Raw genomic sequence first — 21,018 nt, 5'->3', positions numbered from 1 at the left:
GGGCAACAAGGGCAACAAGGGCAACATGGGCAACAAGGGCAACATGGGCAACAAGGGCAACATGGGCAACAAGGGCAACAAGGGCAACAAGGGCAACATGGGCAACATGGGCAACATGGGCAACAAGGGCAACAAGGGCAACATGGGCAACATGGGCAACAAGGGCAACATGGGCAACAAGGGCAGCAAGGGCAACAGGGCAACAAGGGCAACATGGGCAACAAGGGCAACAAGGGCAACATGGGCAACAAGGACAACAAGGGCAACATGGGCAACATGGGCAACAAGGGCAACAAGGGCAACAGGGCAACAAGGGCAACATGGGCAACATGGGCAACAAGGGCAACAAGGGCAACATGGGCAACAAGGGCAACAAGGGCAACATGGGCAACATGGGCAACATGGGCAACATGGGCAAGAAGGGCAACAGGGCAACAAGGGCAAGAAGGGCAACATGGGCAACAAGGGCAACATGGGCAACAAGGGCAACAAGGGCAGCATGGGCAACAAGGCAACAAGGGCAACATGGGCAACGTGGGCTACATGGGCTACCAGGCTACAGGGCTACAGGGCTACAAGGGCAACATGGGCTGCATGGGCTATAGGGCTACAGGGCAACAAGGGCAACAAGGGCAACATGGGCTACAAGGCTACCAGGTTACAGGGCTAGAGGGCTAAAGGGCTACAAGGGTAACAAGGGCAAGAAGGGCAACATGGGCTACATGGGAAACAGGGCAACAAGGGCAACAAGGGCAACATGGGCAACATGGGCTACCAGGCTACAGGGCTACAGGGCTACAGGGCTAAAGGGCTACAAGGGTAACAAGGGCAAGAAGAGCAACATGGGACACATGGGCAACAGGGCAACAAGGGCAACAAGGGCAACATGGGCTACAAGGCTACCAGGCTACAGGGCTACAGGGCTACAGGGCTATAAGGGCAACAAGGGCTACATGGGCTACATTGGCTACAAGGCTACTGGGCTACAGGGCAACAAGGGTAACTGGGCAAATCTTCATCCTTACTTTATACCTTTGCATGAAGCATCTTTTATTTCAAGAAAGTAACAAAGAACTTCAAGGCTAAACTAACTTAAATCAACCTATGCATTCGATCTACGTTCCTGATATCCTTTCCCATCGAAATCTTTTTATATTTCCTTCTATATTTATTTCTTGGTATTCATTTCTTATTATATTTTTAATTAATCCACTTCTTATTGAATATTTTTTCATCCTAAAACTACGTCGACGAATCAGAGCGAACCTTGTAAGAGCTGCGTACCGCCTCATGCTTATCTTCAATTTACACGATCAATTACTTTTGCGTAGTCCGGTATTACGTAAATATCGGCTACATAAAAACACTTACCAATGTAAAATCTTCCATTGTACCTGAAGAAGGCTGGTTTAGCCAGCCGAAATATAGCACACCTTCAAAAAATCATTCTACGTTGTGTCGGTTTTTGCTTTTGTATTCTTCATTTCAATTTTCGTTCACTCACATTTCGAGACCAGACATGGCGGTTCAATCGGTTCGACCTTCACGTGCTTTTTACGTGTTGACTTTTTACGTGCCGACAGTCACGCAACGCACATAAAGTCAAAAAGCAGATTGCGATCAAACGAGTATGTTTCAGAGAACAACACATTTTTTTTGCTGCATACGATTGCATAAAAAAGGTCTGTTTTGAAAAACAGTGTCGGCTGCTGTTCTAAACCTTGTTAGTTCTTCACTGTTTGACCGACGCGACAGCGATAAACCTGAGAAGTTAAATATTTGTGTTTCACCGTTCGATCGACGCGACAACATAAACCGGAGAAGATAAACATCTCGCCCCATTGTGGCCATAGAGCAATTCGGGTGATAACAATTGAGTTTTTAATTTCGAGGGGTCTGAGTTTTCGGGGTCTGTTTCGGGGTCTGAGTTTTCGTGACACCCGTTTTTCCCGGCTTTCCCTGACACCGCGGAAATACGTTTTTTGACGTCACAGTAACGGGTCAGTGGTCATCACCATCGGGCTGTGTTGTCCTTCGATCGATCAGTTCTCTGAGATCGGTGTTTTGCTTCGTTTTAAGGTTGAAAATATCCTTGATACTTCTCGTTATTGGTGAGCTTGACGCCCTTAAATGGGTTTTTAATACTCAAGCAATGTTCGTAAAGAATAGTGGTACAGGGGAGTCATTTTGTGTGGAGTAATGTGTAGTTTGCTGACTCGAGCCAGCTCGAGCGGACGAAGCGTGGATCGTGTTGCTTCAGCCGCCCTCGCCTCAGAATTGTCAAAATCAACGATGGGTATCCAGCAAAGCAGAAGATTGGTCCTGTATACAGGTTTTGCAAGGATTTTGAAGACTGGTTGGATTTAAAGTGTAATTTGCGCGAAATGGTTAAGGTACTACATGTAAGTCGGGACCGTTTTATTCACACTCACTTTGCGCCGACGTGTGGTGCTTGTTCATTGAGATTATGTTTCGCAACGCGTCCAAGAAACTTTGATAAGAATTTGTCTTTAAAGACTGGCGTTTTGGCGTTTCTATCACCTTTCTGACTTTCTGCGCCTTTTGGAACGGGTGAAATAAATTTTCTGTACCTGTCGTTTGCTGTCAAAATAAAACATTTGTTACATTTGTTCATTTCATTCACAAGATATTTCTGTATCATTAAAGATTGTTTAAGCCGACATTCATATACTGGTGGCGTTTGCGAAGGGAGTAGAAATCGAAAATATTGTGATTTGTTGGCCGCAGTGAACGCTAGAAATACTGAAAACATTCAAGACCGCTCAATATGTTCGGTTCATTGACAATTTTTCCTTGCTTGAGGTCTTTTTTGTTTACATCGATTAAATGTTGATAGTACATGGAAATTTTCAAGACCGTTTCCTTGTACATGTATGCACATGTAACTAAATATTTTAAAATGCCCAAACACCTGTATTTTTTTACAAGAAACCGCTTCCACTTATGGAATGTGGTCGTTTCACTTTTTTTGATGCTGAAGACATTCAACATTTCAGAGAGGCAGTAATCAACTCGTCAATGAAACCCACTAGTTTATTTTGTTTACTCAGTCATTTGAAGCTTTTCGATTTCTATTTCCCTATCTTACATGTGCATTGTATCAACTTATATAAATAATTGACTGTTGTTGTTTTTCCTTTCATTTAATTTAATTCAGATGAGCTTTGCTCAATCACTACAAAATAATTTTTACATTGCAATCATACATGTACATATCACATGCTTTGAATCAATATGAGATTAATTATGATCCCCTTAGTAATAATATTGTATCATCCTCCCTTCTGTAAGATTCTTACTTAACTTGTAACCACTTTATTACAAGACATTATAGCACCTGATGGCAATAAATTATATATATGTAATTATATGTATTTATTTTTTTCCTGTGATAAATTAGCTAACAAGACTAGTGGGTTTGTTTATGCCACTGTGTCTCTGAATTGGTTTACTGTCGTCTACAAACCATTGGTAATATATCTTCGCTGCATCTAACTCAGATACTAGACACAAAAGCATGTATTAAAGAACAGATACATTTCTTACAAATTAATATTTATTACATTTAGTTCATCACTTACTACGATTATCAGTTGAGTAAGGCGGACGAAAGTTTGGTCACCAAGTTTTAACGTAAAAATCGTGTTGTTGTCACGAGCAACTGGCTCCATATCCATTGGCAACTTGTCGGCCTTTGACGTCAATTGACAGCAAAGCGCGCGAAATTGTAGGCGACGCGACAGGCAACCAACGGCTGTTGATATTGTTACCAACGGAAATGAGGTAAGTTGCCCGTGACAACAACACGATTTTACGTTAAAACTTGGTGACCAAACTTTCGTCCCGCCTTACTCAACTGATAATCATAGTAAGTTCTACAACATTGCTCTTCTCCAGTGAGAAATTTTGTGCAAAGTCTGAAGTTGTAAGTTGCAAAAACAAGTTCTGTCAGTAGTTGCGAATCACTTAAAATCAGGCTTTGGTACAGTAAACTGAATGGCAGAAAGCGAGGAAATTAGAAATTGTCTCAAATACACAAGTGATAAAAGAGGTAAAGTTGACTGAAATCTACAGACTCCTTTTTTTTAGGTTTAGGGTTAAGGTTAGGCCTAAGGGACAAGGTGGAAGGTGCGGTGGCCTTGTGGTTAGTGCGCTCAGCAATGGATCGAGCGGTCTGTGTTCAAGCCCTGGTCAAGGACATTGTGTTTTGTTTTTGGGCAAGACACTTTTACTCTCACAGTGCCTCTCTCCACAAAGGTGTACATATGGGTACTGGTGAATTTAATCCTGGGGGTAACTCTGTGATCAACTAGCATCCTATCCAGGGGGTAGTAGAAATACTCCTAGTCAGTTCATGCTACAGAAACCAAGATAAGCCTGGCCTGATGGGCCACTTGGCTCTATGCAGACTTTACCTTTTACTTAGGGACAAGGTACTGCATAAAGTGGGGGAAGGGACAGTGGAGTCAGAACCTCCCACTTCCCATACCGTGTTCTCCCACTTCCCATACCTCTATCTCTTGACTCCCACCCTTGTTCGTCCTGCTCCTGTCCCCTGTAAATTAAGAGACTCAAAACACATCCTAGTCATTTAGCTGCACAGTCCTTAGGCATTTCCTTTTCTTTTTTTCCTTCGTTTTCAGCCTGGCTACTCTTACCCACGTCTTTCAAGTGAATGACCTATGACGTAACCACTGTCAAACGGTTTCATTTTGAGCCTCATTTTGAGCCCAAGGGTGAATTTTTCTTTGCCCGTCGGCCTAGAAGTCTCTAAAGACACTAAATGAAAGTCAAGTAGTTGCCATATGGAGAGCATTGGTCAGTGTTCTCTCAGTTGGTGTTTTTACAGCATTGATGTTGTGGAAATCATCCATGGACAGTATCTAAAAGGACTTTTGCTGAGCCAGAATAGAAAAAAATGTACAATAGAAGAAGTTTTCTATTGGGAAATCCAGATAATAGTAATATGTAAACAAATATTAATTTTAGAAAGTTATACAGAGTCTCAGGCTCTAAGATAATGTGGTCAGAAATTGTCTGGGAGGCCTTATAATCAGAAGATTGTTGTGTGAATACAGGGGGGATAGCCTATTTATAACTAAAAATGAAATTCATTTATTGAGTTTTAACTGGAAGTTGTCATTACCCAGATTTTATGGTATTTTTATTGTCTTACAATAACATATGCATGTATTTTTAATTATCCTTTAAACAGCTTTGTATTCCATGTCTTCTGCCATCTTTAGATAATCAGATGTCATGCACTTCTTGTGGCTTTTTCTAATAGCTAAATAGCTTTTTTTTCTAACTCTAATAGCTATGCAACTAGTTTAAAATAATTTTCACACTTTAGAGGCGCTATAGGCAAAATACAGAACTGCAACAATTCGAAATTATGACAAGAAACAAAGAAACAATAATAAACATGAAAATTTAAAATTTTATTTTCGCCATCCTCAAGCTTCCTGAAGTACAGTATGATTAAAATTGGATATTTTATGATAAAACATACCTTGGTGAATTCTTCCTCGAGTTGAGGCCAGATTTTGAGCCCTTATAGGGATTCAGTCCTACACTTGTTACACCAACGTGTCCAAGATTTATACGAAGTACTGCTTCGCTTTCGGCCAACTTGGTCTATAATTCGGTGATACCGAGTGAGGACAGGATGACCGTGTTTACTTACGTGAGTGCCCCCAATCGAACACGAGCATGTCTTCCCGACGAATGTGATCGAAATGCCGTTTACATACCGATTCATACGGTTAAAGCCCATCAATTCAACAAACTTGAGAAGTTGATTTCCTCAGAACACCGTTACAGCAACACAAAAGCTGCCTAGTTTTAGCCTTAGCGTACATCGTAACGTAAATTGCCACTGGCTCGCCGTTTACGAGCATGAACTCTCACGAAACAACAACAATTTCACACCGTGTGCAAGTTCAGTTTGGCTTTGGCACAATATATAATATTAACTGAGAACTATCCAACAAATGAGCGGAGTTTAAAAGCTAAGTTTACAGTGTGCGCTCTAAGTTTTGTATCTTTTTGACTGTCGATAAGGCTCGCTGCGAAGATAATGTAAAAGTTGGAGGCATTTTGTAGTTTTGTTAGGGTGTACCGCTGACCAGCAAAATACTGTATCGCGCCCCAAAAAACGTATATCCGCGGTGTCGCTTTCCCTAGACTACCTCCAAATTGTACGACCCCTTGCGAAGACTGGTGACGATCATATCGAAGAAAACACCGAATATAATGAAGTAAGCACCGAATATAATGAAGTAAGCACCGAATATAATGAAGTAAGCACCGAATATAATGAAGTAAGCACCGAATATAATGAAGTAAGCACCGAATATAATGAAGTAAGCACCGAATATAATGAAGTAAGCACCGAATATAATGAAGTAAGCACCGAATATAATGAAGTAAGCACCGAATATAATGAAGTAAGCACCGAATATAATGAAGTAAGCACCGAATATAATGAAGTAAGCACCGAATATAATGAAGTAAGCACCGAATATAATGAAGTAAGCACCGAATATAATGAAGTAAGCACCGAATATAATGAAGTAAGCACCGAATATAATAAAGACAGCACCGAATATAATGAAAAAAGCACCGAATATAACGAAGAAAGCACCGAATATAACGAGGGAAGCACCGAATGTAATGGAATAAGCACCGAATATAATGAAGACAGCACCGCATATAAAGACATAAGCACCGAGTATAATGGAATCAGCATCGAGTATAATGAGTTAATCACCGAATATAATAACATAACTACTCAATATAATGACATAACCACCCAATATAATAAAAAAAAGTATCATAAGACAGTTCTGGCGTTCCATATTCCATACTGGACTATAATTATGTGGAAATTTACGCGTTTTCTGTTCAGCGGTTGTGTTATTCAGTATAGTTATTGAAAATGGCGGCTGAAGGCGATGCGGAACGAAAACAAAAGCATCCTCCGTGCAGTGTAAGCATATAATCGCAGCTTCTTAACATACCACTCATCTGAAATAGTATTTTTTAGGGGTAGTCCATTTTAGGGTAGTCCATTTGGGTAGTCCATTAGGGTACGCCATGGACTGGGGGTCAGTGTTTTGTCCATCACCTCAAAACACTGTCAAGTCGGTTTACGTCGAGAGAGTCCAAAATTCGCCTTATTTCGGTGGCCGGAAACTGGGCATCTTAACAGTTTTGCGAAAAACGTGAATTATTGCCGGGGATTCCAGAAGTTGTATGAAGCCAGTGTTGCTAAGTAGTTTAATTAATGGTGTTTTAAGTTTCATGGATCTTAAGGTTTAGTTGTGATTCATCAGACATCTTGCTTGAGAGACTGTAAATTAAGGGGAATCTTGTATTTAGAAGCACCGACCGATCCCACTAATTATTTTTTTCCGTTATGTCGTTGGTGACAGCAGCAAAGAATAATTTAATGTGAAATGTGTGAAGCCGACGCGTGAAGAAGGAACTTTCAATTCGCTCAACTACTTCACTTTTACTTCCGGCCAATCGCATGCCCCATGAAGCTATAGACATGGACGAAATTTGTTCTGTCCGCTCCTCACAGGAAGCTGTGCCCAGAACACGTAAGTATAAGTACATATCTTGTTTGTTGTGGAATTTACATATAATGATATCACATCTCCAACAAGAAAAATGGAATCGGGCATTCTTTTAGTTCTCATTTCTTTTAATTAATTAATTACCCACTTAAATGTCTTTATTCATATATTTATTTGTTTATTTGTTTGTTTAAAAGCATAGATTGAGAATTGAGGTTTTCAAATTAGGTTGAGGGTTTCAAATTATCCTGTGAGTTGTAAGATATCCTGACATCATCACATAAATCAGAAGATAGAATCTGATTGAACTAATCTGCAACAGTTAACTATAGCTAGTTATTTGAAGGTTGATACAATTTTTCTGTTCCATACTTATAGATGTCCAACAGTAGCAATTAAATGTAGACATGATAATAAATGGGAATGCAGCCATAACACTACTGCATTTGCATCTATCATCATGTCTAATTTTTACTGTTTTTAAATCAATAATTAATACTCATGTTGCATGATGTTGTTGTCGTGCAATGTTTGGTTTAATACTTGAGGGAAGAAAGATGTTATATTCAAAAATACTTGTTATAATAACCTCTTATACCAATAATATAATAATAATATAATTATAATACTGACCTGCGTTTGTGGCTTTTAACGGGCCAAGCGTAGCAAGGTCGGTACAAAAACGATGGAGGGCCAGCCGTAAACTGCTGCCTATTGAAGCCCTCCTGCTTATAAGCCCCTCCCATTGTTGGCCCATCTACCTGTAAACAAAGTATTTCTTCCAATGATAATTGGGATTCTTGTTTTATTCATTTGCAATATTTCATTTAAGTGTTTGAATGCAGAGTAATATCGCTTAGCAAATTTATGGTAAAACATCATGTTGCTGAAAATGACATCATCAGTTATTAATTTTGCAAGTAATTTTAAAGTTGTTAGCTGAATGGTACAGTGTTGTCATGACAACTAATTGTGTCATGGCAAGATTTCGTTTTGTTCCTTGGCAAAATGTATACAGGTTTATTAACTACAAGTTATTTGTAAACACAGGGGTGGTTGTGATAATAAAAATACTTAAACCAGGAATTCCTAGTTGAGCAAACAGCATTTAATTTGTATTACCAATAATATTATTTCTCTTTGTAGTAAAACAAGGCACACCAACAGATGATCAATTAGAAAAATTGGGTGGTAAAATTGCAGAAAAATGGAAAAAGCTTGGGCGTCGTCTTGGGATCATTGATGCAAAACTTCAAGAAATAAATAGAGCTCATGACCAACTGTCTGAAAAGGGATACCACATGTTAAAACATTGGAAACAAGAAAAAGGTTCCTTTGCAACCTATGAGGTTTTGTGTGATGCATTAGAACATGAACTTGTACAGCATCGAGACTTGGCAGAGCAGTTCTGTTACATTGATGGTAATTATTTTCTACATTATTAATGAAGTTGCAGTGGTCTAATGGTTTTGTGTAATGGATTCCAAATGAAGCAGTCTGGGAGCCTTGGCTGGGGTCTTTGGGGTCATTGTGTTGTGTTCTCAGCAGCAAAAAATACTCTTGTAGTACATTTCTTCAATCAGGTGTATAAATAGGGCAATGCAAGACATCAATGATAAACAACCATTTTCTATGTCACTTGATGTTTCTTTTAACTATTTTCAGTGACAATTTAGGCAATTAATCATTTCATGAAAATTTACCAGTTCATGTCCATAAGTCACACAATTAATGAATTAGCCAAGTCACCATAATGTAGCTGCCAACGTTTTCAGAGTCACAGGCATGAGACTGTTTCCATGATCCTGTAATAGCCCAACTTGACTTGAACATATCTGAAGATGTGGAAAGATTTTGAAGACTTTTTCAAAGGTTTGCTGATCCCAGTACCAATTTGTGAGTTTTGCCAAAGATGACATTGCTTCCTTTACATTTCCTTTAAAAACCAGAAAAATTGAGGGAAGAGTACCATTTTTTCCATGACCCTTTCAGTTCTTTCCCTGGTTCAAATTTACACATTTTTTGAAACTGTGTCAGTGAATACTGCATAAGATTTATAGCTCACATTTTTCAACTAGATGTGGAAGATTGTTCCATTGGCATGAGGGATCATGTGTAGTAAAGGCATCCATGGTTGAGTGTCGATTCAGATACCCCCGATCAATACTTCAATCGGCCCTTTATCAACACTTGATCAAATCTTGATCAACATCTTGATTGATACTCAGTAGACAATAGACCGACACTTGATCAAAATCTTGATCGATACTCAATCAACACTTTATTGACAGTTGGTCAATAGTTGGCGGAATGTTGACCAACTCATATGTATCGATTGACACTCAATGGCATGTGTGCAAAAATTAGTCGATCCTCAACTGACTGTCAATGGAGATGCCAATTGAGTGTTCACTGAATATTGATCAAGTTTTGATGAAGATGTTGATCAAGATGTTGATCGAGATGTTGATAAAGTGTTGATTGAGATGTCAATCGAGTATCGATTGAGGGTATCAATTGACACTTGGCTGCTGATGCCCTTAGTACGGCATGAGTAGGCATGAGATTGAATTTTTGACCTCCTGTGACTCATGAGACTCATGCTTAAGATTTGAGAGTTGACAGTCTCTTGCTACAATGTAAATCCTGCTGAAAGAGAAAATGGCTTAATTAATTGGGCAGTGTTACATTAAAGTATCGATGTTGTCATCTCAGGAACTCAACTGAGATATTTCTCTGTGAAATGATATTTCCTGGGTTTTAAAAATTAAATTAGTATTATTATTTGGATAATGTGTCTCGATATGGAAATAAATATACTAAAAGTTTCCTGTTATTACCTTCCATTTTCATTTTGCATTAGGCCATCTTAAATATTTGTTCTGGTTACATGACTGCCAAATAATTGTGATTGTGACTGTAACGGTCAATGGGTCCGCAATTCACAAAATATGGCTAAACGGCTGATGTAGAAGTCGGAAAAGGCCAAAACCACATTTGGTGCCGTACAGGAATTTTTACTTCGTTGCATGAGTCACATCCAGAGAGAACAAAAGCAACAGGAAAGATTTCGCTTGCTTCCACCACTCCCTTGTCGTCACACCCATTTCTTCACCCCGTTTTAATCCTACCAATTCTTCTCACACCCCTCACATTCTGAACCGATGTTATTTACTTTAATTTACCTCATACATTCGTTACTTTGTTTTGCAATGTCCAGGGTAAAACGTCATCGCCTCTTACATTGCGATACATTTACTGGCAGGAGATGTTATCAAACTTTTTTCTTTATTTGTTAAGCGCGGGCACCCAGGACTATGGGGAGACACTGTCTGGATTTGTTCTCGGTAGTCCCGAGTTCAACTCCTTGACCGCGTTGTGTGAATACCCAGCTGGTCAGCCTCCCACCAGTTGGGGTTCTTAATAGTTTATGTTCTATTTGCAGTACATGTATCTGTTTGTTTATTTATTTATATCGTCCCCAATTAGCACATTAGTGCAAAATGCATTCGACACTTAATAAATTTTAAATTATTTTTTCTTTCTTTCTCTCTTTATTTATCCAATTCAATTACGTTAATAGCTGGACAGTAATGTATCAAACACTAGAACCCGTGTTTGTACGACATTTCCAGACACCGGGAAGAGATCAAGTAGAGTTGAAAATACGACTTACAGCGGGGTATGTATTTTTGACGAACTCTAAGGTGCTTGGAAATTTGGTCAGGCACTGTCTCGAGTGTTTGGTATTATTCTCAATCGAAACTTAAACTAAGGAGAAAATGACTATCACAGAATGAGGGGAGAGTAAGAATCATTTCTGTTTTAAACTCGGATATTTACATTTGACACACAAAATATATATCCAGTGGAACCCATTAGACCATTAGGCTACTTTGATTCCATTCCTTTAAGTCATTATTGCATGACTTTATAGGACCTTTCGCCATTCAGCAGCCTGCTAATCCAGTAGCAGAAGGAACAGTGACGGGAGAAGTCACCGGTCCTACTGCAGTTACACATCACAGTGGATATTCCACAGGAGTGACAAGTGCACTGAAAAGGAAAAGTTCGGACCCAAATCCTGAACGAGGTATATATAACAGCTGACCTTTTTTGTCTAAGTCATACAACTTTAAGTTTAAGGACGTTCGCGCGAAAATTTTCCAACATTGATTTTTTTCTGAGACTTTTACCACTGTAAGATGATGAGTTAGTTATGTCAGAAATGTAAAAAACAAAACAAAACAAAATAAAAATGGGGGGTCACCAACTTCGTTTTGGAGAGAACATGCCCGGAAGAACACCCTAAATCTGAAAATATTACAGTTAGATCTTTGAAGTGAATTTAGTCAAGTGGTGAGGTTCCATAAAGAACAAGTTCGCATTTAGCGACCATAATATCACCCGCATTGCAGCCGCAAGATGGCAGGATTCAACGTCCCAAGGACAGAAATCTTTAATTTTTTTTAACTTCCCACATTGATTTTTTGTTCATTTTTGGACAAGGTGGAGATAATTGTAAATAAAATCTGTTTCTGGAAAGAAAAATAGGGGTCACCGAACGTCCAAGGTCGTTAAATCCAGGCAAAGCTATAGTAATGGACATCTGCTCTATCATTGTTCATTTTAGTACTTAGCGCGCGCGCTCGATGCATGACGTGGCGTGTGAAATTGCGTGCGCAGTAAGGATGCGCAGAAACAATTAGCGCGAACGTCCTTAAGGTTGCCGAACACAGCTTTCGCGCGCACTGTTGCTGATGCAATTCAGCGCGCGCACAAGAATTGCAAAAAGCAAACATGCCGTCAATAGAGAGATCGTTTTATTTACTCAACACCCGCAGTATCTGTGCAATTTTTCTCTATAACTGAACGCAGTGTATTGATGGCTTTAGTCTTTTATTACAAAGATATGTTAGAAAAGGTAACGATGCAAAGAACCCAGCAATTCTCAGCTTTTTTATTGTTACCGAAAGAACCCAGTTAAATGCAGCGCATGCGTAGTAAGTCAAAAAATTGCGATTGAATGAAAAATTGCACTCTCGGAAATACGCCTATTTCTCGAGAACCACTCATTAGAATTTCACGAAATTTGTCACAAAATACTTTAGGAAATAAGTAACTGGAGTATTGAAAATAACTGAACTTTAACAAAGGAAATTCTAGATATTCTAGTGAACCTTCAACAAGGGATAATTAAAGATCTCTCTGTTAAATTATTAGCAAAATGGTGTTAACTTGTGAGAATCGTTACAAGCTTGTTGCATGCAAATTATAAAGAAAATCTAATGACTAGATTTTCTGCAAATAAACAAAACCGATTTCAAAGGCCTGTTTATATTTATTCATGTTGCTGTGGCAACGGCACATACGTCAGCTTAACCATCAAAAAATCAAAGTTTGTGTCGTTAACTTGCTTGCTGCCATTTTTGACGACCGAGGGATCAAGGGTTTTAGAGAAAAAGGTCAATGAAACACGGGTATCAAAAACTGTGTTCAGCCACCTTAATGTACGTTGAAGCGACTCTGCTCGCAGAGTAAAGTGATAGAACGCGAGTAGATTTATACGAAAATTCGATATAAACACGGAGAATATGTTTTTCTACTTCTTTTTGAAAATTCCGCGTCGAAGAAAAGAAAACAACTTGTTTACTTTGGTCATCAAAATGAAAATGCTCATTGCTCGTGCCATCATTACGTGAAAACTCGTACAAGAGGTTAAGGTGGCTGAACACAGTTTTTGCGCGCGCTCTTGCTAATGCGATTCAGCGCGCGCACAAGGATTGCAAATAACAAACAGGTCGCCGATACAACGATCATTTTAATTGCTCAATGCCCGCGCTATCTGTGCTATTTTTCTTCATAATTGATGGTTTTAGTCTTTTATTACAAAGGTTTGTTAGAAAAGGTATCAATGCAAAGAAGCCAATAAGTCAAAAAATTGCGATTGAATGCGGAATAGCTTTCTCGATAATACGCCTATTTCTTGAGAACCACTCGTTAGAATTTCACAGAATTTGGCACGAAAATACTTTAGGAAATAAGTGACTGGAGTATTGAAAAAAATTGAACTTCAACAGAGGAAATTTTTAGATATTCCAGTGAACCTCCAACAAGGGATAATTAAAGATCTGTCTGTTAAATTATTATTAAAATAGTGTCAACTTGTGAGAATCGTTACAAGCATGTTGCATACCAATTGTAAAGACAATCTTATGACCAGATTTTTTGCAAATAACCAAAACCGATTTTAAAGCCCTGTTTATATTTATTGACGTTGCCATGGCGACGGCACATACGTCAGCTTAAGGGCCCATTAAAGTATCTCGTTGCTAAGCTACACGGTTGCTTCACAAGTGCAATTTCACTTCCGGTCAGCCAAAATTTTTTCGCGCGCTTTTTTCGGCGCCGGCTCGTAGCCGATTCAAGTCGCCGGTAACTTTTATTTCACTTTGTTTCAACAAACACAAGAAAAACTTTTGGTTACATTTTTATCGATTGATTTCCTGATTTACGGTTACAACATGTGAGTCGTGCCTTTATGTTTGAAACTTGAGTGTTTTGCTTGAAAATGTCATCCACGTACGGACGTAATTGGGATAAACAGAAAGCTGCAGGGATGGCTGCATGTCGATGGGGAAATCTCGAAAAGGTGACAGTACAAAATCTCCAGTGTCAGTTTGGGAATCGAAATCTCAAAGATGCGGAGACACATACCGAAATTACTATTGCGCTATCATCACCTGCAAACTTTGTCAGCAGTGCATACATGTACTTTACAGCAGTGCATACTTAAGCCCATTTAGGTCATTTCCCTTCCAGGGTTTGCCGAGTTGTGTATTCTTCGGTACTTTTGTGTCATTTATTGGCATCAAATGTCACATTACTCCAAACGGTGCATCGTTTGGTAAGGCTAAGTACTGTGTATAACTGCAGAAAAGAATAATAGTGCATTACTCTTTATTTCCAAATATGACCGTTTCTAACTTATATGTGTACATCAATTAGCTTTCGTGCAGTGAAATAACTTGAGTGGTGTGTATTTCCATTTCTTTTCGTCGTTTGTTGCGCTACGTTGGAATCTTCGCAGTCTTTCCCAAGGGTAATGAAGCGAATAATTCGAACAAATCAACACAAATTCACTAACGTTGGGGAAAACTGCGAAGATTCTTGAGTAGGACAACAAACGAAGAAAAGTACATGGACGTTGTACGACGTGTGGGTAAACCTTCAAAGCAAGGCAACATATCAGTCCGAGGCCATGTAGGCCAAACGTACCAAGATATGTATATCCGTATCCGGTAGCGAACCCAACCTACCAAAAATCGAGATTTTTTCTGCTAAGCTCTCGTACCCAGTTCTCTTGCGCGCTGAGGTTGTGTTGCATTCTTCTAAACGTCGAACACAATGCTGTGTTACGCAACTTCCACATTCTTTTTGACCACCCTTGTGATATGTGTTATATGAACATTCCCCTTTCAAATATCGCGGATTGGCTCAAGGTTAGCGTATACCTTTAGAGGTGTCTCGCGTCCAAGCGATGTAGTACGAATTGAATTGAATTGTCAAATTTTTCACAACCTCTAATTCCGAACGTCCGAACCCAGGGAGTAGGGGAGGGGAGTGGGAACTCCCACATGAAAAGGACGGGGGTGCTCGTGGTGTCTTTTAGGGATTCAAAATGCGGTTTTGGTACCTCTTAGGGTGTACAGCATCAAAAGGTCCACAGCGGGAGCTTTCGCGGAACCTAAACTTAAGGGCATTGGGGAAAAAAAATGTATTTAACGGGAGATAATGTGTTGTCTCAGAACTTAGATATATGTAAGTTTATATTTAGAACCGGATGTATAAACACGATTTGTTGGCAAAGTCGTCAAGAATTATATTTTGGAAAATGGTAAATAAAATGTCACTGGATATAGCGAACAATGTGTGTGAGTTTCAGGCAACATAAAACTAAAAAATAAAGTAAAATAATACCGACTGGCTGGAATTGAAATCAGAGTGGTATGCTTCATTACGCAGGATAAGTACCTATTTCTTTTGACCTCTTTGAAGCTTAGAATAGACCCTTTTCTTCATAAATGGCGGCCAATTTTAAGTTCTTTTGTATACTTTTAAATTAGCCTCACTAGAGTTGTTTGAGAGTGAAAATACTTTTGAATTATCTGCTCAAAAACGAGGTTAATCAGGCTAATTTCAATATTTACAAAAGAATTTATAATTAGCAGCCATTTATGAAAAGGGCCTATAGGACTCGTGATTTACAAAGGTGTACTTGCTCGTGTGTGGTTTATACCTTGTAGCCATCGCGTTTCTTCCATTTCAGTTGAAATCGACAAAATTGTTCGTTGAACCTACCAGAATGAAAAAGATTGTGTCACAGGTAGTCACGTGACCAGCCGTGACCAGGGTCCCTCTCCTAAGCGGCAAGGGAGGCAAAGAAGAGAGAGCCCGGGATCGAGAGTGTCGTGCGTCTAGGTAGCGCATTAACAGGGAAAATGACACCCATTAAATGTCATAAGAATTTAACAGTTTTATGCGTAGGGAAAAAAAACAGGCGCATTATACATAAATTTGTACTCAAGTGACTAACAGTCGATCTCCTTCAGGTCCTTTCAAAATAGCTCTTTTTTGTCCACGCGCGAGCTTTACGTGTCTCGTATTTAACTAGACACATTTAATGTTCAACGTATTATACGTCTGAGACGTTTTATTCGTCGTCTTACCCAAATACGATGATTTATCTGTTTATTATGACAATCAGTTGGCCAGATCTCATAGGCATTTCGCCGCATTCAGTCCGCTTTGGGTTACGCGAAATGAATTGGCCGTGAAGGCCTGAGAAGAAGCGTTCAGGAACCAAGCATAGGAATCAGGTCATATCTGAAAATCAATGTTTAATTGGAATTTCTTTTTTCGATATGTTTATAAATCAATTATTATTTTGGTGACTTTGCTAAATGAAGAATGCTCCCATGATTGAATAATAAAAGTATTTCAAGCATAGTCACACCCACCCTCCCACGCGCAAACCCACCTATACTATTGATCGCTTGATTGCAGATTGATTGCACCAATCACAGGAAATCATGTACACAGGTAGTCACAACTACTACAATAAACTATAATAAAACATCTTGTAAGGTGACAAGCATAATTTTTTTAGGTACCTTGTCTTGGAAGATTCACTGTGTCAGTGCCACCAGCAGAAACTCCGAGGAGCTAGATCCTCAAGAACAAAGTGAAAGGGTAAACATTTATATGGCAAAGATGGCTAATGAAGCAATCAAGAAGAAAAAATTTGATCTGTCTTCCTATGAGGGATTGCAAGATTATTACGTTTACTTACGCGGACATCTTTCGCTACAGGATGTAAGGCTTCAGTTGAGTAGCATTAAAATAACTGTTAAATGCTCTACCCTGGCGATTCTTGAATACCTGTGGTATGAGTATTGCTCTGGTCGCCTTAACGCAGAAGCGGAGAAATGCCTCATTACAGAGAAGGTTAAGGACGAGCTTGGTATGGAGACCATACAGCTAACAACAACTATCTTGGAAGAGGATTATTTGGCATGCAAATCGTCACTAATGGCAATTTTAGGTAAGTTTTAATTGTTTTCATCTGTTAGTAAGATGTTGTTATAGTGTGTGTTTTTCATCAAATTTGGGTCCATATGTATGAACAGGTACAAACAGCCATGCGTTACAGCTTTCATCGTCCAGTTAATGGGAGAGGCGGTGTGTGTATTTATTAACAAAACAATATAAATTATCATATCCGGGATGACTTATGCAATGACCAACTTGAATACCTTGTTATCGAAGTTATTAGACCGCATTCTAGACCCTTCCTAGTAAGTACGTGATACAGACCTCCGAGTTCCTTCCAGGACATTTTTTGTCGAATTGAATTCCTGGTAAACCGTATATAAAACTGATCCCAAACACAAGGATTTCTACCTTCTGGGAGGTCTCAATTGTGACATGTTGCGAGATCGGTCAAACAAACTTTTTTGTTGAATTTAGCGAATATATTCGGATTTTCAGGCCAAGGGCGCTTTCTATTTGTTGGAACTGGCCGGTCGGACTGGTCCGTCCGTAAATGGAATGCGCGAGTTCTGAGAACTGTCAGAACTGGTTCTGGCCAGCTTGGCCTTGCTTATGGAGTAGGGCCGCTCAGTTCTCCCGGTCCGGCGCGCAACGCGGAAATTGTGCGGGAATTCTACGCGTTGAAAATGGAGGCAGGTCCATCACAGACTTGTGGTGAGTATAATAGATTTATACCAACATTTTGTGCATTGTTTTGATGGAGGGCAAGATTGCTTTTCCCGAAGTGCCTTACGAAGGTTTTCATAAGCAAACTTTACTTCATTACAGGACTCGAGAACGAGGAAAAGCTTGCAACGTGGTCGTCAAAGAGCACTAAATTATTGATTTCCCTACGACGAGAGAAAACCGACCTCTTCGACAATGGCAAAGTACGAAGAAAAGTTGCATGGGATAAAGTTGCAGAGCAATTCAACGGTAACTCGTCGGTGAGAGTTACAGGAGAACAGTGCGCCAATAAATGGAAAAAACTAGAGGAGAAGTACAAAAAAGTAAGAGAGCACAACGCCAAAACAGGGAGTGACAAGAAGGAGTGCGAGTTTGAAGATGAAATTGGAAATAACAATTTGTTTCAGATTGCCGTTTGTTCAGTGTCATTTCGTACCTCTATGCTGACATATTTTAATTCGTGACTGTACAGGAAACCAGTTGCATGCACACAAAATGTCACAGTTTCATTACATATTAATTATCGTAATCTCGACATACATTCATTTTAGATCATCTATGGTTTTTTTCGTAGCATAAAAACCAATATTACAATGTTACCTCTTGGCCACTGAATAAGGTCTGTGCGAACATCCACAAGAGCTCTTACAACCCTTCCAATGCAACGCGACACACTTGACATTGTAATGTCGAAGCGATCAGATATTTGACGGCAGGTCTCTTAGTTCGCCAGGGCCCATACAGTCACAGCTATCTGTTTTCTTGCTTCAATGGACCGCCTGCCAAATGCATTTCCCTTTGGGATATGCTCACTTGGTGATAACAATTGAGCAAGTAATTCAAATGTCGAGGAAGTCATCCGGAAATGACTCCTGAAGCCATCGCAAGGATAGCGTGGAACCGTGATTTCGAAATAGTGCGCAATTCTCGCTAACTTGCGCCGAGAAAAAATACACATAATTGAAAGAAACACAAATTCATCTTCTGCATCGTTCATAAAAAGAGTATCCTCCGACGACGACGAAAGAAAGTCGAGAAAAAATGTCGGCAAAATGTTGCAAATTTGCGTCGCTAAGTCCGCCATATTATTTACATCAGCTCTTGCGTGTCTCGCGTGTATATCGCGCAAGGGTCGCGTGGGTAATTACGCGAACCGGCCTTTGGCCGTTCCATTAAACCGACGAGAACCAGTTCTTTCCGGTCGGCCAGTTCTAACAAATGGAAAGCGTCCCAAGTCAAATGATTTCTGAGCCAACTAGGTGGCTCCCCCTCACGGACATTGATTGATCTTTGCATAACTAATTCTCCCTGAAAAATCGTTAATTCTGGTGTCGTCCATCTTGTTATTAGCTATCAGTCACTGGCCATGGTTTTTATGACCATCAAAATACGCTAAGAACGTATTGGCACTCATTTTACTATCGAGACCTGTATTTTCAAAAATGTAAAAACAACATAATTGCAGTTAGAACCTTCCCAGCATCTTTTACGACTGAAAAAAATTGTATGTCAAACAACTTTGCCAGTTTGAAGTCCTGGAGGGTACTACATTATAAGAAATAACTCCAGCCATGAAATATATATTTTCCGCAAAGTAGGTGTGATGACATCATCCGTCATGTGACCATGTTTAAAAGTGCGTTTTATCTGAGTGTGAGGATAGGCATTGAGCAATTGGAAAACACTTCACATATTTGAAAGGGTGATGTTATTCAGCATTTACAAATGGCCAGGTGGAATCTGCCGTCTCACAGTTCAGTACAATGATGCAAGAGACCGTGAACGACAATGCTGCCGGTGTAAGGGGGCTATTCGCATGAGCGAAAAAAGAGGGAGACTGTGTCGAGGGGTATATCTTTTCTCGGGTGGAACGTACACAATCTAATCCTTGTGTGAGAGTGAGGTTGGGGTGGACATTTTCATACATTTGCTGTATTTTTGTCCACTCTGGCCTCGACTCGGCGCCATTATTTGCTGGAATGCGGGAAAGGTCTATTGCCGCACATGTGCTGATTTTTGAGAAGTGACGTGTAGATCAATTAATTCGTGAATTCATTAATTGAGTTGACAAAATACGTAACAAGTGGTCCAACCGAGCCGGATTTGTGTTGGAAATGCCGGGAAAATTGACGAAAAAGAGGAAGATTCGCGAAGGACAACGTGCACTTGTGACGAAGGTTCTCGGAAGCGTCGATGAAGTTTTAAAAAAATACGATGGATCTAAGAGCGCAAAAGACCGGAAAACTCGACCTAGCATCACTCTGAATGAAAAGCTGGTGACTTTGAAGGCACTCGATGAATCTATTTTGTTTGCAGTCGAAGATGGAGAAACTGAAAGCGAAATTGAGGAGTCTGAAAATTTTTGCGGGTAAATTTACGAACCTCTGGTAAAATTGCACGGTTGTCAAGCCGTGCACGATGGGAAAGAAAATCCGCAGAGTCAAGAAACTCATCAGGAGACAAAGTCAAGTGGAAACAATTCCAGACTGCCGAAATTGACGTTGAGTAAATTAAACGGGGATCCAAAGCGTTGGCAGCAATGGTGTGACTCCTTTTGTGTGGCTGTGCACGATAACAGCGCCATTTCCATACGGTAAAAATTCACCCATTTGCGAAGGCTGGTCGAAGGGAGTGCAACCATGGCTATTTCAGGATTACAGCTTACTTCGTGTAAGTATGATGCGGCTTTGGAGGTATTAAAAGAAAGATTCGTGCAAAGGCAAATTATTATTAATTCGCATATGGAATCGTTACTTGAGTTGAAACCGGTGAATGCGATGTTAGAGATCAGAGGTATTCGAGCGGTGCTCGACAGGCGCCTTGTTGATACCGATATTTATGGAAAAACTACCGGGTAAGCTAAAGCTGACAGTAAGTAGAAAACATAAGAAACACTGGTAACTAGACTCTGTTTTAATGGTCGTAAAATCTGAAGTAAAGGCCCGCGAGCGTTCTGGAATTCGACTAACGACAGATAAACCAGCTTCAAGGAAACCTCTCTTCCCAGGACTTGGAACTGTGAGAGCATTGTTGACTGGAGAAGGCAAGGAGTTCAGTTGTTAATTCTGCAAGGGAAGTCTTCGGGCGTCAGGATACACTGATGTGACGAATGTGGAGGAAAGGAAGTCTATTTTGA

At 39.9% G+C, this 21,018-nt stretch overlaps 1 protein-coding gene and 2 pseudogenes across 2 annotated transcripts in view; 2 read left to right on the top strand and 1 right to left on the bottom strand.

Annotated features, from left to right (window-relative positions):
- Positions 1–69: 69 nt before the first annotated feature.
- Positions 70–1,033, top strand: LOC149112356 (uncharacterized). The gene has a single exon (XM_089290211.1). The coding sequence runs from the start codon at positions 214–216 to the stop codon at positions 676–678; it is 465 nt and encodes a 154-aa protein (XP_089146337.1). The 5' UTR covers positions 70–213; the 3' UTR covers positions 679–1,033.
- Positions 1,034–6,287: 5,254 nt separating this feature from the next.
- The window catches only part of LOC110043506 (3'-5' exoribonuclease HELZ2-like), a 56,469-nt pseudogene continuing 41,738 nt past the window's right edge, over positions 6,288–21,018 (top strand). The window contains exons 1-5 of the transcript XR_016207397.1: positions 6,288–7,012; positions 7,461–7,628; positions 8,751–9,026; positions 11,542–11,697; positions 16,774–17,208. The product of XR_016207397.1 is annotated as a 3'-5' exoribonuclease HELZ2-like (transcript). The remainder of the gene's footprint in view (positions 7,013–7,460; positions 7,629–8,750; positions 9,027–11,541; positions 11,698–16,773; positions 17,209–21,018) is intronic.
- LOC149112355 (uncharacterized) lies at positions 18,256–19,149 on the bottom strand (annotated as a pseudogene).

This window comes from Orbicella faveolata, unplaced genomic scaffold, assembly GCF_042242905.1.
Source record: "Orbicella faveolata isolate gen_17 unplaced genomic scaffold, um_ofav_v1 contig_2, whole genome shotgun sequence".
Classification (NCBI taxonomy): Eukaryota; Metazoa; Cnidaria; class Anthozoa; order Scleractinia; family Merulinidae; genus Orbicella; species Orbicella faveolata.
Note: the sequence above shows the minus strand (reverse complement) of the source record. Positions and strands in the feature narration are given on the sequence as shown.